We start from the raw sequence: 17,281 nt of genomic DNA, 5'->3' as shown, positions 1-17,281 counted from the left end.
TCTGCCTTTGGAGGATTGGGTCTTGGTTTTATTTGGGATTGCATGATCCATGCATTCCTGAAGGTGTTCATAGAATGCGTTTATAAAGGATTTTGTGGTCTGGGCCGTATTATCCACAGGCCCGGGGGCTTTGAAGGATTCCACCTCGGTTTTGAGGAGTGTGAAATTTGCTTTAGAGAAGTTTTCACTGTAGTTTTTTGGGCATGGGGTGGGGTCGGGATGTGAATATCCAGTAAGATTAGTTTATGGTCTAATCTTACCAGTGAGGGATACACTTCTGGTCTGGAGCATAGAGTCCCCATGTTGGTGATGATCAGGTCCAGTATGTTTTCCCCTCTTGTGGGAGTGGTAACAAGTTGTTCCATAGCATTTGAGTTTATAAATTCTAGGAACCTTTGGGCTAGGGTGTTGGAGCTAGAGTAATGCTCCCAGTCTATGGTTGGGTAGTTGAAGTCACCCAATATAATGGTGTTTGGAGAGACCTTCATATTTTCCAGTGTTCTCAGGAAGGCCGAGTGGGGTTCCTGGGTTTGGGAGGGTGGTCTGTAGCAGGCTATAAACTGGAAGGCAGTTTTACCAACTGTTAGTTGCACATGGATAGTCTCTGATGCTTCGTGCTGTGCCACCAACCTGGAGGTGTGGGTATCTTTGACGAATATTGATACTCCCCCTCCTTTTGTGGTTCGGTCCAAGTTTTGGGGCCGAAAAGCATGGTATGAGGTATAACCTGGTAGTGCTGGGGTGCTCTCGAGAGCCTTGAACCAGGTTTCTGTTACTGCACAGATATCAATGTTCTCCATGCTAAGGAGAGCTTCGAGTGCGTGCATCTTGAGGTTTAGACTTCTGGCGTTGAGTAGCATTACTCTTAGTTTCTTATCCTTTGTGATACCTATGGAGGTGGGTTTGTCTTTTGAGCCTTGCCTAAAAAAGGCACTATGGGGGTAGCAAGAGCCTTTGCCAATATCCGAAAGCCCAGGGGTGACAGGTGCAAGCCGTCCCTAGCGAAGCATCGTGGCTTGTCGAGCATGTCATCCCAGGCTGACAGGCATTGGATCCCCTTTGAATGACACCAATACTTAAGCCAATTGTTGAAATTTAGGTTTCAGTCTTCCTATCTTTCAGGAAATGCATGGTGGTAACACAGCATTTTATTCTAGCAACTTTCCAAGATTATACAAACAATGTTTAAAATGTGTCCCTGATTTTTGGGCTTTTGTCCCCCCAATAAATTTTGTCTTTTTCCAGATTTTTTGTGCTGCAAAGCTGAGATACAGTTGAGTGTCGAGTGGATTTTAGAAGGAGCTGAGTGCTTCAGGGGAAGAGAAGTTTAGTGCTGTTTATGCCATGTCTGCCTGCAATGTTAGTAGCATAACAGGTAGAATACTTGCTTTTGATGCAGAAGGCTGTGGGTTCTACTCTATGTAGATGCATTGTTGATACTGTACTGTGTTGTACTTTTAAAGGTGGTGGATGCTGCAGTCCTGAGAATGTCCTCTTTGGTGGCGATAACTAGCAACTATGAACCTGTTATCAGTTTGTCATTCATTCCCTATGCAATATAAGCTTATCATTTTTTTAATGTAACAGAGCGCCTTCTGTGTGGAATCTGCATGTCCTCCCTGCGGTCGTGTGACGTTAAAGACATGCAGGTAGGTGTGAGCGTGAATGGGTGTGCCTTCCTTGAAGGTTGGGCATCGGGCTGGCAACTCAGCACCGTAAAAATCCACTGCCAATCATTAGCGGACCGGAGTTCCACTGTGGCAACCCCTAACTGGGAAAAGCTGAAAGAAGCCAATTTATTCCTCAAGGGCAACAGGCACTATTTGTAGATGAAACAATGAAATATAAAGTTGTTTGCTAGCAGCAACCTCTTCATTAGTTACAGATCTCTTTAATGTGGAATTATTTAGATGAGTTTTTTGAAAACAGCCCAAAGGTAATCTTTATCTGCCACTGGCCAGATGCATTTTCTTTGAATGTGGGTTTCAGTGCGGTTTCAATGAATATGAGTTTCAAGGGCAGAGAAGTTTTAATGCTTTGTTTAGCAGATGTCAATTACTGTTTGTGCTGTAAATGTTTAAATGAAATCCAAATCATTGTAGAAGTAAAACAGTATGCACATTACAGTGTTTATGGTAAATGGGGCAAAACAGCCAAGTAATGGGACACTGAAATGGCTGCATGGGAGAGGGCTATGTATGGGGAGGCCCCATTCGACCACAATTTTGTGAGGGGGGAAGGGCAGCAAATTCAAACAGCTAAGCCACTGATCAGTAGGCCATGGAAAATGACTTTTGGAGGTCCTAGCAAACTACAATATTCTTTTCTTAAGATTAGAATACTGCCTACCATTAAATGCCCTACTTTTACCATAAAACCCACATATTGCAAGTTACCAAAAACAAAATCCTAAGGTTCATCATCTTCTCCCTTCACAGTGAACATCATCGCTACACATTTTAAAAAATGGTTACCATTTACTATAGGGTCTAGGGCCATATTTTGGTTATATGTTCTTCAGTTTGCTTTTGAAAGTTGATATCCCACAATTCTATTAGAGTGGCTGTGGTTACACAATTATGTATGCAAAGTTTGTTAATCGCCATACAGATCTGTACCTATTTTTCATGGGCCTTTGTCCAGATTTTTGATGTTTCCAGGTTTAGAGGCATGTTCCTAGTAGCTGCAAAGATCTGAGAGAGAAGTATTTTTCACAAGGATATGTCAAATGCTACAAAAGGGGTTTAGCTTGGGAAATCAAAAAAAAAACAAAAAACAAAAACTAGGTCTGCTTTACCGTCACAAAAACTTTCTTCCCTGTGCATCCAGGCCATTCCTTGCCCAATCCCTGCTTCTACCATGTCTACTCTATGCTTCACCTATTCTTACCCATCTACAGAGTAATCTAATATCCAAACTAGAAACCACATATAACAAAGTAGCCACATTTGCTGCAAATCATCCTTACAAATCCCATCACTGCCTCTCATTAAAGGCTTTACACTGGCCTGAATTTTCCAACTTACTGCCTCAATCCCAACTCCTTATAGCCCACAATATACTAAACAATCCTAAATCCTGCCCATCCCTTGCAAATTCTCTGACACTTTATACTCCTCAACGTTCACTAAGAAGTACTAATCAATACTTTCTTGAAGTTCATAAGCCAAACAAAACCTTTGGGAAAATACTCTATTGTCACTCAGATGCAAAAAATTGGAACACACTCCCTTTAGCCCTTAGACTACTTAAAGACAAAAATGCCTTCAAGAAACAGCTTAAATCTTTTTTCCTATCAAATTGGATATGTTCATGCTCTAAACTAATATCCAAGAAACATTCAGGGATAACCTAACTTAACTGTATCTCTTCTAGCTCTCACTCTTACTACTACCTACAAATTTGTTTGTGGCTGATATTTGTGAGACATATTTAAGCTCTTAGAGTACTTACATATCTATTTGATGACACTGTCAGGCCACTTCCAAATAGCTTTAACTGGTCAGACTACCATTTGGATTATTAGTAACATTACACAGTACGATTGGACACCCTTTGTTAAGGGCCATAAGTAAATGATAAAGAGTTGGCTGGTGGCAGCTGGAACTACCTTATAGTCTGGGCAAAAGGGGGCACAGACAGTAAACCTGTGCTAGCCTTCCCCAGGTGTGTATGTGTGCTTGTATATAAATCAAATCTCAAAGCGTGTGTGTGCCAGCTGCATGGTCAGGGACACGAAACACTGGTTGGACAGAGAAGATGCTGTAGATCTTAGCTTGGCAACACGGCTGAGATCTCAACTCTATAGCTGTGCCAGTGGTGAGTCTTACTGGGGATCTGGAGAAAGAGGGAGAAACCAGCCCCAGACTGACTGTGATCTCTGTGTGCTCTTAAGGGAAATTGCACTTTACTGTGTGTGTGTACTTGTCCTCCCAGTGTGTACGTCCCCCACTGTTCCCAGTGGTGAGGATTGAGGCTCCTTGATTACTGGGCCAGTGCAGGGGCATCACAGTTGGGTAGATTATAAGTGATGTATGATGTTTGTAACTAAAACAATGTCTGTATGGTTTGTGATATATAATGCTTGCAACTAAGATTTTATCAGTGTGGTTTGTTTTAATTTATATAAACGTATGATTGCCCGTGTCATAAATGGTGATTTAATAAAGATGTTTTTTGTTTAAAAAAATTCTTTTGAAGGCAGGAAACAGATACATCCAAGGCATGGGGGAGTGGAGACTTCATGACAAAAGAAAAAAAAAGGAACTATTTTATGAGGCTTACACTAAACCTCAACGCATTACAAACAAAAAAAATCACACTTAAAGACACAAGTGCCAGATGAACCATCTTCTTAGTACAGTAAGACATAAGGTGAGGACAGGGGTATACCACACCTTGTAAAAGAAAACTGGTCATATGTGTAGGAAGAAATGGAATTGAATTGTCAACTATTTCTCTACACTGTCCATAATGTTAACTACTACTATTTCATTAAAATACTGCCCAGAAATTATTCACAACTAAATAAAATAATGAGTTGATATCTAGCAGTTTGAATTTAAAAAATACCATTCAGATTTAAAAGAAAAATAACATCTCATAAAACATCTACTTAATTCATTTTTGTCTGATATATGATCAGACTGTATTGCTGTTAACAAATAAATACTTCAATAATGCCAAGTATAAAACTCTCAAAACTGACTGGAGTTACAGGTGGATAAATAAAGGGTTGCCAAAAATGCTTCACATATCCGGTAGACAGGTGTCTTAGTTCAGTTTTCAGTGAATAGCTTTGACAGGAAATTATAGTGTTCCTATTTCCAGGGTTCCCAGGTTACTTCTCTAATGAAGACACACGTTCCTTAGTGGAGCTCACCTAGTTATCATGATATTATAAGGCCTAGCACATTCCAGGAAATAACAAACTGGGAATCATATTACAACATGGCCATAAGTGCTTTGGTGGAGAAAGCATGCCCCCAGCCACTTTGAGGATGTCTGTTAAAAGAAGAAGATGTGAAAGAACAATGAAATGTGGTTCTAGGGCTGGTATAACTGCAATACTTAAAGCCAACCCCCACAGGCCTGCATTTCCATCCATGCTACTAGCAAATGTTTGGTCTCTGGATAACAAGATGGATCACTTAAGGCTGGAACTCTCCACACAAAGTAAGGTGAGAAACTGTTATTTGCTTGTATTCACTGAGATGTGGTTCAACACTAATATTAATAACAGTGCAGTCCATGTGGAAGGGATGACATTATTTCGAGCTGACTGGGACCAGGCTCTCAGTGGTAAAGCCAGAGGAGGGGGCATCTGTATTTATGTAAACAGCAACTGGTGCAACAACTGCAAACTAGTTAAGTCCCACTGTTCAGAGAACATTAAGTTTATTTCGCTAAAATGCAGACCCTTCTACATGCCAAGGGGGTTTAGTGGTGTGAGCATTACAACTGTGTACATCCCTCCAAATACCAATACCACAGAAGCACTGGCTACACTTTAACGGTTCACAAATGATACCCAGAACAAGAATCTGGAGTTTGCTTACATATTAGCAAGTGACTTCAACAAAGCCAACCTGAAATCAGTACTACCCAGATTCTATCAGCATGTGGAATTTGTAACGAGGGGGAGAACACACTGGACATGGTCTTTGGCAACGTTAAGTAAGCTTACAAGGCAATGCCACATCTGCACTTGGGTAGTTCAGATCACCTGGCCATTACGTTAGTCCCTGCATACAAACCACTGTTAAACAGAAGCAAGCCATCTAAGAAACTAGTAAAGGTTTGGATGGAGGGTGCAGTTTCAGTACTACAGCACTGCTTTGATAGCACAAACTGGGATGTGTTCAAGGGGACGGCTACAGTAAACCACCAAGTAGACCATGAGGAGTACATGGAGTCGGTGATGGCCTACATCACAAAATGTGTGGATGATGCCACAGTCACTAAAAACATCACCACATGGACAAACCGAAACCACGGCTGACAAACAGGGTATATAAGCTCCTGAAAGTAAGGAATGATGCATATAAAGCAAAAAACAAAGATGCACTCAGGGTGGCCAGAGCTAATCTCAACAGGGAGATAAAGGAGGCAAACTAAGTATGGCCAGAGAATAGAGGGTCACTTCAATGACACTAGAGACACCAGACGGGTGTGGCAGGGTATACAAGCTACAGCAGACTACAGGCCTGTTTCTTCAAAATGTGACAACAGCAACATTGAATTCCTGAATGAACTTAACTACTACTTCAGCAGGTTCGATGACGGGAACACAGTGGCAACTAAAATCCCCATCAAACAAAATGAGGAAGCACTCTGCTTTAACCCAGTGGAAGTATGAAACATCCTAAGTAGAGTAAATCCCACAAAAGCATCTGGTCCAGAAAACATTCGAGGGAGAGCACACAGAAACTGCTCTGCTCAACTGTCAACAGTACTTGCAGACATTTTCAACATATCTCTGAGCCAGGCCTGAGTATCAAGGTGCTTCAAGAATACTACTATAAATCCCCTACCAAAGAAATCTCAGCCAACCAGCCTAAATGACTACCGTCCAGTTGCTCTAACCTTGACAGTGATTAAATGTTTTGAGTGGCTGATCATGGACCATCTATCTGCAAAACTACCAGCATCACTAGACCCACTTCAATTTGCCTATAAGGCCAACCACTCTACAACAGATGCCATCTCATTTCCTCTTCATGAATCCTTAGCACATCTTGACAACAAAAACTGTTATGCAAGGATGCTATTCATCAATTTTAGCTCCGCCTTTAATACAGTCATCCCTCAACAGCTGACTGAGAACCTTGTCCAGCTGGGCATCAACACCCGTTGATGCAACTGGATCCTGGACTTACTCACTGATAGACCCCAAAACTTATGTGTGGACAACAAAACCTCAGAGAGCTTAATTAAGCCTGGCAGTCCTTTAGGGATATATTCTGAGCCCTCTGGTGTATACCTTACTAACTTATGATTGCATCTCCAGACATAAGTCGAACAAGATCATGAAGTACCAAGATGTCACCACTCTTATCAGGAGTGGAGACAAGACTTCCTACAGAGATGAGGTGAATCACCTCATTAACTGGTGTGATATTAATAACTTGCTCCTAAACATGAATAAAACCAAGGAGTTTTGTAATGAACTTCAGAAAGAATCAGGACTCACATCACCCACTCATAATTAAAGGGGAACAGTGGAGAGAGGGAGTAGCAGCAAATTTCTGGGTGTATACATTTCTGAGGACTTAGAATGGTCAACAAATACTAACCACATTGTGAAGAAAGCACATCAATGCCTGCACTTCTTGTGGAATCTGAGGAAAACTAGTCTCCCTTCCTCTGTCCTCAAAACCTCCTATAGCGGTACCACTGAAAGCACCTTGACTAGTAATCTCATAGTCTGGCTCGGGAACTGCAAAGCCTCAGACCGAAAGGCCCAACAGAAGGTGGTGAAGGTAGCGGAGAAGATCATTGGATCCCCAATTCCAACTCTGCAGGCCCTATACAAAGCATGATGTATTGGCACAGCCAGAAAAAATAATCAGAGACCACAGACACACCCCCTGTACATGGACTGTTCTCCTATTTATCTTCAGGAAGACGATATTGTAGTACGCGTTGTAAGCCCAGGTTTAGTAGGAGTTTCTTCCGACATCAGACTGTTGAACTCAACAAAATATCAATAGCTGGTGACCGGAACAATCAGTAGTACAGCTATCTTCTTGTGCAATACCTACATCGAGCTGCTTTTAAAGTGCAATCAGTGGTAATTGAACATTCCATACAATATATGTGTGCTATTCAGTACATTCTGTATACTCTGTGCAATAACTGCTTTTCCACATGCGCAATATTTGATTAAGGCTGCTACTAGTGTTATAGAGGTATCTCAGATGGTGTCAGACTTGTTGGCGTACAGCAACAGTGGTCCCACTCCACAAAGGCGGTGCTTCTACGGACCCTGGAAATTACCGCCCCATAAGCTTGACGAGCCTGGTCTGCAAAGCTATGGAGAGGATCATTATGGAACTCATAAACAAAGACATTGGGGACCTACAGACATTGGATCCTACCCAATTTGGCTTTGTCAAGGGCAGATCCTGCCTTTTGAACTTGGTCGACTTTTTTGAAACAGTCACTAAAGCCATTGATGAGGGTAAGGCAGTTCACACAGCCTACCTTGACCTTGCAAAAGCCTTCGACACAATACCCCACTCGGGCATCATAGACAAACTCACCAGCTTAAATGTAAACCCATATGTCACAAGATGGGTTGCAAACTGGCTCAAGGACACAACCCACAGGGTCAGAGTTGCTGGAGCCATGTCAGACTCTAAGCCGGTCACAAGCGGTGTCCCACAGGGCTCAGTCTTGGGACCCCTCTTGTTCGGCACTTATTTTTCCGAGATGCAGGCAAACATAGGAGGATTGTGGCTGACAACGTTCGCAGATGACTGCAAACTGGGCGCCATAATTGATACTACAGCGGACACAAGCATCCTTCAGAGAGGCCTCATAGAAATGGATAATTGGTACCAGAGCCATGGCCTTAAGCTGAATGCCAAAACATGTATAGTCATACCCTCTGGGAAAAACAAGGTACCCACAAATTACCACATAGGTGGTAATCCATTAAGTACGGAAGAGGTAATCAGGGACCTAGGGACCCAAGTTGACAGTAACCTCTCATTTGACACTCACATTGCCAAAGTGGTTAGGAAGACCTTCTATATTGCCCACCTTATCATGAAGGGATTCACATCTAGATCAAGAGAGGTCATTGTGCCCCTGTACTCTTCTCTTATCAGGCCAATGATTGAGTACAATGCCCCATTTGGGATGTATCTTACCCGACACCTGCAGCAGTTGGAAAGACCCCAAAAGTTCCTCACCAAGAGGATAAAGGGTCTCAAACATATGTCATATGCTGCCCGGCTGAAGAAACTCCAGCTCTATTCAGTCGCATACCGCCTACTCAGAGGTGATCTGTGCCTGACGTACAAGGCCATGTCCAATACGGAATTAATGGACATGCTCCACCTCAAAAAATCCAAATCCACCAGAGCCACGAGAGCAAGAGACTTGAACCTCAACACAGAAATAAATAGGACGTGCTGGAGGGACAGATTCATAACCCAGAGGCTCCCTACACTCTGGAACAGAATCCCAGTCCATGTTAGCAGAGCCCCTCACTAACTCTATTCAAGAGAAATCTTGACGAGTGGATGGGAGATCGTAGGTTTACCCCGGGGGTCATCTCTGTGTCACTACTAGACAGAGGCACAGTAAACTAAACCCTAAATGGGCGTAGTATTCTCATCCTAAGGGGTGGTGAAAGCCACACACACTCTGGCTAGGCTTATAAATGCCCTAGGGCAGATAGCCAAGTACGAACCTATGAACCTATATGTATATGATACTGTATTGTTACACGCTCTTGTTATTTTCTGTAGTTGTATGTGATAAATGCACTTGGAAGCAAAGCAACGTAATTTCATTTAACTCTTACTGTGTGTGGCTCTGACTGAAAATAAAGTTTACTTTGACTTTGAATTTGATTATGGACTACATTAAATGGCAAAACACAAAAAACATGGAAACAAGTGTTTTGGTATACTGGTAAGCTAGAAGGGCATCAATGCCTGTGCTTGAAACATTTGTATGTATGTAAACATCTTAGGGATAATGAGCCATCTTAATGAAAATAAGTTTGCCAAATCACTTTTATCAGAATGTCATTCTACAATGGGACTGTTTTAAATCCCTAGTCCAATGACTCACTAACAACACTACTTTCTGCACCTCCCATGGGGGGCTGGTGGGGGGCTATGTCCACTGTATAACCAACAAAATACATCTACCTCATGGAAATTACAACAGGAGGCAAAAACATATCTATTCTGGGAGTCTAAGGGTCAGGGCTCTCTCTTAGTATTTGTATGAGCTATTTGCTAAGCCCTAGTACCACACATTTTTGAAAAAAAAAAAAAAATAAAAAGGCTATAAATGTAGAAAAACAACCGGATAACGTCAGCAAACTTGCTTTCAAGAAAGTCTCAGTACTCCCCTGTCATGGTTGCTCCACTGCACTCCAAAAGCAATAAGGCCATCTATAAAGACAAAATGGGTTTGGGCATGGACTTGAAGAGGCAATGAGACAGTCATGGAGGCAGTGATCCAATGTCATCTACAAAGCCTTCCATCCTGCTGGAAGAACAAATAATGAGGACCAGAACTGCCAACACCAGGTGAAGATAAGTTTCTGAGCTAGCTCACAGAAAAACATGTCAAAGACAAGACCACTATCATTTATAAATTTACAGGGCACATGCTGATTGAATGGCTGTGCTTGTGTCACAGAAACAAAAGAGGAAACTCCCAGCCAAATGCATAACTGTAAACATGCCAATTAATCAAACTCCTCGGGTCACCCTAAAAATTTAGTTACACCTAGTAAGTAAGTAAAGAAGGCATGTCACGTTCTACACGTCTGCAAGGTAGACACCATAGTACTGTTTTTTAGGAGACTAGGTCAGCCAGGACTGGATAAATGGGCAATAAAAAAGACACGTCTTAAAAATGATATGCAACTACTGCAATATCCAGATCAAGCAATGCAATATAAAGATGACAAAATGCTAGCGATGTCAGGAATGAAGAGGTGTACGTAAGGTATCTTGTGACAATGCAAGCAACTTGTAGCAGGTGAGAAATTACATATATCCTAAAACTGAGTGGCACCCTTTTCAAAATGAAATTAAATGTCTGATTTTAATTGGTTATTGTGGGTGCAAATGCTTAAAATAAAGGTCTGAAACACTACAATCTAGAGGTGCAATAGCTTACACAAACTCCACAAGCATAAACATATGTGACAACAAAGACTCACATCGAGGTTCTGAAGACAGTACCAGCAAAACGTGTGCTTGCAGTTCTTACACATCATCTGTGCGCAGCCTTCATTCCTCTCAATGTAGACCCGGCACGCTGGGCACTGCTTAATAAGTGCTTCTGGATCCTTGCTGAGTACAACGCTGAGAGAGAAAAAAAGTGTGTGTGAAAACTGGTAACAGCAATCAATAAACACTGCACTATTCATGCTAATGCCATGCTGTTCTCCTCAAATTTAAAGTACAGCATAATTATTAACTGGTGGGGTGTAGAACCTAAAAAAAAAAAAAAAAAAGAAGAAGCCGATCTAATGTCTACATTAATTTATCAGAAACATCTCTGTCAAATTTTACACATGCATGCTAATTTATTGTCTCTTTTCTACTATACACCTGACTACAAATCTAAAAGGCTCTTATTTAAAAATTGTATTAATGAACATAAACAGCAAATTTACATTACACTTCTGGTAAGCACAAGTGTCTCAGTGAGCATTACAGGCTTACGAGCAGACGTCAGATATGTTGACCATCTAGTAGAATGTCTTCATAAGATTAATATTTGGGAAATCCTTAATATGTTCTTTTGTGTAGTCAAAGATTCTTGACGTCTGTACTATGAATTAGCCCATGCAAGTATCCCTGTGTAGGTACATACTCCTAGGAATCCTGAGATCTGACTTCACTTAAACCACATAAAACTTGCAATTCACTAGCACCAGACAGCAAATGCAACGGAACCACAATCACAATGCAATGTATACTTTGATACAACAGAACGTGAACAACAGGGAGTGTATAAATATTTGGGAATTGATGAAGGACCAACAACAAAACATGAGCAAATGTGAATGAAACTTACTAAGGAGTACTTTAGAAGACTTAAATTAATCCTAAAAACAGCATTGACATCTAGGAACAAAATCCAAGCCATAAACCAATTTGTTCTTCCTGTACTAACTTAACAGTTTTGGAGTGATTGACTGGCCCCAAAACATGTTGGATAGATGAGACAGGAAAACAAGATGCTTCATGCTCACCAAGTGATTTATAAAAATCAGTGCATACCAAGATTATATATTCCCCGTTCTGAAGGAGGGATGGGCCTCCTTGAAAATGATTACATGTACAGATCTGCAATCGTGGGACTCCACACTTACCTGCTGATCTCACAAGACCCAAATGTAGTGAAACATGAGGAGAATAAATCTAAGATGACTTCCCTACTTAGGCTAGCAGAAGCATATCGGCATCAAGCAGGGTTAGAAATCAAACCACAAGTGGATAAAAAATAGACAGCAACTGGATGTGCCAAAAAACAAAAGAAAAATATAAGGTGAAGGACCAGATGAGAAGGCAAGAAATGTGAAAAATGCATAAATATAGTTGCAAGTATAGAAAACTTCTGGAAGAACCTCAGGTTGATCTGGAATGAACTCAGGAATGGTTAAAGAGAGGCAAATTCAAACCAAGAGATGAAAGGTTAATATTGGCAGCACAAGATAGTGGGCTACATACACGTTGGTTTACAAAGTCCATTGACCATGTGGGAGAAACAGACAAATGTAGACATAAGAAACCAAACAAAGTACACATTTTAAATAACCCTCTAAACCTATCATGTGACTTATGATAGGTTTAGAGGGTTATTTAAAATGTGTACTATGGTTTCTTATGTCTGAAGAAGTTTGGTCTATTATTGTTGGACGAAAGCGCCAACATTAAATAGTTTAAGTGATTTGTGCACGTATTTCTTTGCTGATTCTTCTTAGTTGTGTTTATTAGTTTTAGTTTTTTTTTTTCTATTTTTAAATTATTGGAAAGAATACCATGAGGAATCCTCACAGTGCTCTGGGTAATTTTTTACATCTGTAAAAATACTGCCTTGGGTCTTTTCTGAAAATAGGCCACAAGTTTAGAGGGACTAAGTCAATAAACATATACAATGACATCAATGAATAAATGATAAATCAAGAGTATGTGGCCTGAATAAATACAAGATAAGAGTGCACATACTCCTGCCTCCTTCAAAACTCATGCCTGACTGTCGCAAATCTTCTTTCACATAATCCATCCACCTCTTTGCTGGATGTCCTCGTTTCCTATTATCTTCTTCCTGTCTGTCCCAAATCTTCTTCACCAGACTGTCTTCTGCTTTTCTGCACTTGACCACACCACCATAATCTGTTCTCTTTGATCTTTCCTGCAAATGGAGCTACTTTGGCTTCTGCTATGTCCTCATTTCTTCATCTATCCCACAGTGTGCATCCTAGCACCTTTCTCAGGCACTTCATTTCCATCACCTCTAGTTTCCTCATCTGCTCTGCCTTTGTTGCCCAAGTTTCTGTACCATACAGAAGTACTGGTTGCACCACTGTCTTGTACACCTTACTTTTCAGCTTCTTTGACATTCTTTAGTCATAGACTACACCTGAGACTCTATGCCAATTGGCTGCATCCCCTCTGACTATAGCTTTGACCTCTTCATTCAGACTTCCCTTCTCCTCAACTACCCCTCCCAGATACTTGAAGTTATTTACCTGTTCCACTATCTTCACTTCTATCTCTATTCTCAGCTTCTTCTGATTTCCCCAATTTGCTGCCATTACCACCATCTTAACTGTGCTTAGTTTCATCCCATGTGCCTTCAGTTTTGCATTCCATTCTCCTAACCTTTGCTGAAGTTCTTGCTCCGAGTCCGCCTGTAATGCCACGTCATCTGCATACAGTAACTTTGGTGATCTGTCCCCTCCAACCTGTTTGCTAGTCCATCACTAGTATGAACAGCACTGGGCTCAGAGCTGAACCCTGGTATTCACCCACTCCCACTGGGAACCCCTCTGTGAGGCCGAACACTGTCTGTACTTGAGTCATTGGGTGCTTGATCAATATTATACAAATTATATCAACATTTTAAATGAAGTTAACAAGAGTTGTGATTTTATTTTCAATAAGAAATTGCAGAAGATAGATTGGGACATTAAGGCATTTAATTTGGACACAGTTTATCCTCAGTCCAAGGGTAACCAGTGGAGGCGTGGTCATCAAAATGTATCGGCGAATCAAGATGTGGATGGTGATAACGTTATGAAGTCAGGGAAGCAAGCGAGTTATAAAAATTCCACCAATGGAGCGGGGAGCCCTTTAGTGGAAGGCCCAAGACGTTCGGAGAGGATTCGCAACAGGGAGCAACCAACGAGGAGGGGGATTATGGTCGGACCGGGGCACGTCCCAAGGTCTGGATTTCTTCAACAAATTCTCAGGAAACTGCTTGGAAAAGGAGGTAACTGACATTGATGGGGCGGCTGTCTTTAGTGATGCCCCGACATTTGTACATTCAATATGTCCATTGCAAAGAGTGTGTTTTCTGGCAGTGCTAACTTGTTTGTTGTGCCTAATTTGGAGAGTTGTGGTCGTTTTAATGATGGTATGGCCACAGGCGAGTGTTTAGCTAGTAGGCGTTTTGTTGTCAGCGATTGTGCAAATACAGTTTCTTCTTTCTTTAACGATTCTCAGCAGTTTGACAACATCGAGGAGCATGAGGATGGTTTATTGGACTTATCTGTATATTCTTTTCAGGGGGAACACCTTAACACAAGGGCCTTTTTGGATACAGCTGAAAATGGATTTTTGGACAATAGGGTCATTTCCTCTCGAGTTTTTTGCGCATTATAATGTGAATGTCATGGGGTTGGTTGAAAGTAATAGTAGTTCCATTCCGATATCGGCTTATGAGACGGAAATGTTTATGACTGGTAATCTTTTTGATATATATGATTCTGATGGTGGTGTTCTATATGGGGTAGTCTCATCCCCTGGGTCTATTGTGTATTATGAGCCACAGATGTGTGGGGAAACGGCATTGGATGAGGTTTTACCTGATAGTATGAATGGTCATGACGTTTTGGATATGTTTTTGGGCGAAGGTAATGAGTTTGAACAGTTAAAAAGTGGCCTTTTGATCCATCCTGATGTTTTGGAAAATCAGGCACATGATTTTAAATTAATTATTCACATTATGCATTTAGTGAGGACTATGTCAATTTGTTTTCTAAGGGTTTTATCTTTGTCCCTTGCAAAAAAGGCAATTTGGTTGACACAATATTGGATTTAAAGTTATTTGTACGCAAGATGAATTTAAAAGTATATTTTGGTGATGTGGGTGTTTCTGGTAAACAGGAATTTTTATCAAAATCGAGTCAATTTAATCCGCCTATGAATCCCATGGTTGCTATTTTTGATAAAATTTGTGAAACAGAGATTAGGGAGCATTTTAAGCAACCGTTAAGACATATACCTGCCAATTTAACTGATGATGAGGCTAAATTGATTAAAGAATTATTAAGAATTGATAATATTCGTATTATGAAGCCAGATAAGGGCAATGGGGTGGTCATAGTAGATCATAATGACTATGTGAATATTATGATGTCTATGCTGGATGGTGATGAGTATACTGAAGTCAGCATGAATGAAATTAATGTTGCCTTTAAAAAGTTGGACTTCATGCTGGAGGATATGTTGTATTAAGGGGAAATAACGGAAAAAGAGTTTGAATTTATGACCAATCTATATCCAGTGGTTAGTATCATCTTTGGTATACCTAAAATTCATAAGGGGTTAGACAACGTCAAATTTAGACCCATTGCCAATGGCAAGAGGAGTAAGACCTATTTCATTAGTCAGTTTTTAGACCATCATATGAAACAAGGTTTAAAATGCTTCCCATATATTTCTAAGGATTCATGGGATTTTTTGGAGAAAGTTAATACTATTAAGGTTAATAATAACATTTTTTTTAACCATTGATGTATGCAATTTGTTTTCCGTAATTCCACATGATATAGGTCTCATGTGGTTGGAACAACAGTTATTGTTGACTGGTATATATGAACAAGATCAAATTAATGTTTTTGTAAGATTAATGGAAGCAGTGCTAGTCAACAATTTTTAGTTTTTTGAGGGACATTATTTCAAGCAGTGTACTGGTGTGGCTATGGGGGCTGCATGTGCCCACATATATGCCAATTACATTATGGCTTATTGGGAACAACATTTTGTGTTCCCCAGTGTTTATTACAGAAACATTAAGGTCTACACGCGGTACCTGGACGATATTTTTATCGTCTGGGAAGGTGCAATTGATGTTTTAAATGAGTTTATTAACTACATCAATGGTACGGTGGATTTTTTAAAATTTACACATGAGTATAGTCTGGATCCACAACATATCTGGATGTCAGACTGACCATTGATAGGGCTTCCATGAGTATTAGATCTAATATTTATAGGAAAGCCACCTTCTCCAATTCATATCTGCAATATAATAGTTGGCATCCTAATCATCAAAAACGAGGTATAGTTAAAGGCCAAATGGTCAGAGCAGCACAGATGGTCAGTGATAACCAAGATTTTGTGGATGAATTAAATTATATAATTAAATTATTTTTGAATAGAGGGTATTCCAAATAATTATGTATGGAATTATTTAATGAAATTAAACTTGGGACATGGGCTTTTATCAACCTATACTTAATTTCAATATAGTCCAATATACAAGGGCACTTAATGGTGAGGATTGAAGGATGGGGTCCCCTTTCATGTTTATCTCCACCTATAATGGGGATTCGGATTGGTTAATCAATATGATTAGGAGAAACTGGAGTATTTTGCAATTAGATAAAAACACCGGTATTAAGTGGGGTTCATGTCCCAGTTTTGTTTTTAGGAAGGATTGTGCTTTCAAGGACATTTTTGAAAGGTGTTCTAGTTCTAACGCTTTGGTTACCAACAGAGCTTTAGGTAATTTTAAATTTGGGAGATGTTCGGTTTGTCCATGTATTTTACCCACGGGTCACAAGTTTACTGTTAATGACTTTAATATATTTATTTTAGGTCATTCTGATTGTTTTTCCAAAAATGTAGTTTATATGGCAAAATGCCAACAGTGTTTGGCATTTTATATAGGGAAAACTTGTAGATCTTTTAGAGAGAGAATTAGGGAACACCTTTTGGATATTAAGCACTTAAAAACTACAAACGCCTTGGCTAGGCATGTTGCTAGTAATTAAACGCATGAATTCAGGTTTTGTGTTTTACAACAAATAAAATATGATCCACAGGGGAGAACTTTGGATGTTCATTTAGATTTATGTGAGCTTAAGTGGCAAATCAAATTAGATGCTCAAAAGTATCCTGGTTTAAATGACTATTGTTCTATTAAGCCTTTATTAAGGCTCAAACATATTACGGGGAAGTCATGATTACTTGTGTTTGTAACATGTTTTTAATAGTCAGTTTTTTAAAAATTACATATATGTAAGTGTCATTTTGTTTTGTTTTTTACATATATTGATTCATATTTA

The 17,281-nt window shown here is 40.2% G+C and overlaps 1 protein-coding gene across 5 annotated transcripts in view; it reads right to left on the bottom strand.

The window, feature by feature from the left end:
- RNF144B (ring finger protein 144B) overlaps positions 1-17,281 on the bottom strand; it is a 1,090,613-nt gene that overhangs the window by 184,866 nt on the left and 888,466 nt on the right. For all 5 annotated transcript variants that reach the window (XM_044065983.1, XM_044065981.1, XM_044065980.1 and 2 more), the window contains one exon: positions 10,916-11,060. In XM_044065983.1, coding sequence (XP_043921918.1) covers positions 10,916-11,060 — 145 coding nt within the window. The remainder of the gene's footprint in view (positions 1-10,915; positions 11,061-17,281) is intronic.

This window comes from Protopterus annectens, chromosome 3.part0 (assembly GCF_019279795.1).
Source record: "Protopterus annectens isolate FY-2018-M chromosome 3.part0, PAN1.0, whole genome shotgun sequence".
In the NCBI taxonomy this organism is placed as follows: Eukaryota; Metazoa; Chordata; order Ceratodontiformes; family Protopteridae; genus Protopterus; species Protopterus annectens.
Note: the sequence above shows the minus strand (reverse complement) of the source record. Positions and strands in the feature narration are given on the sequence as shown.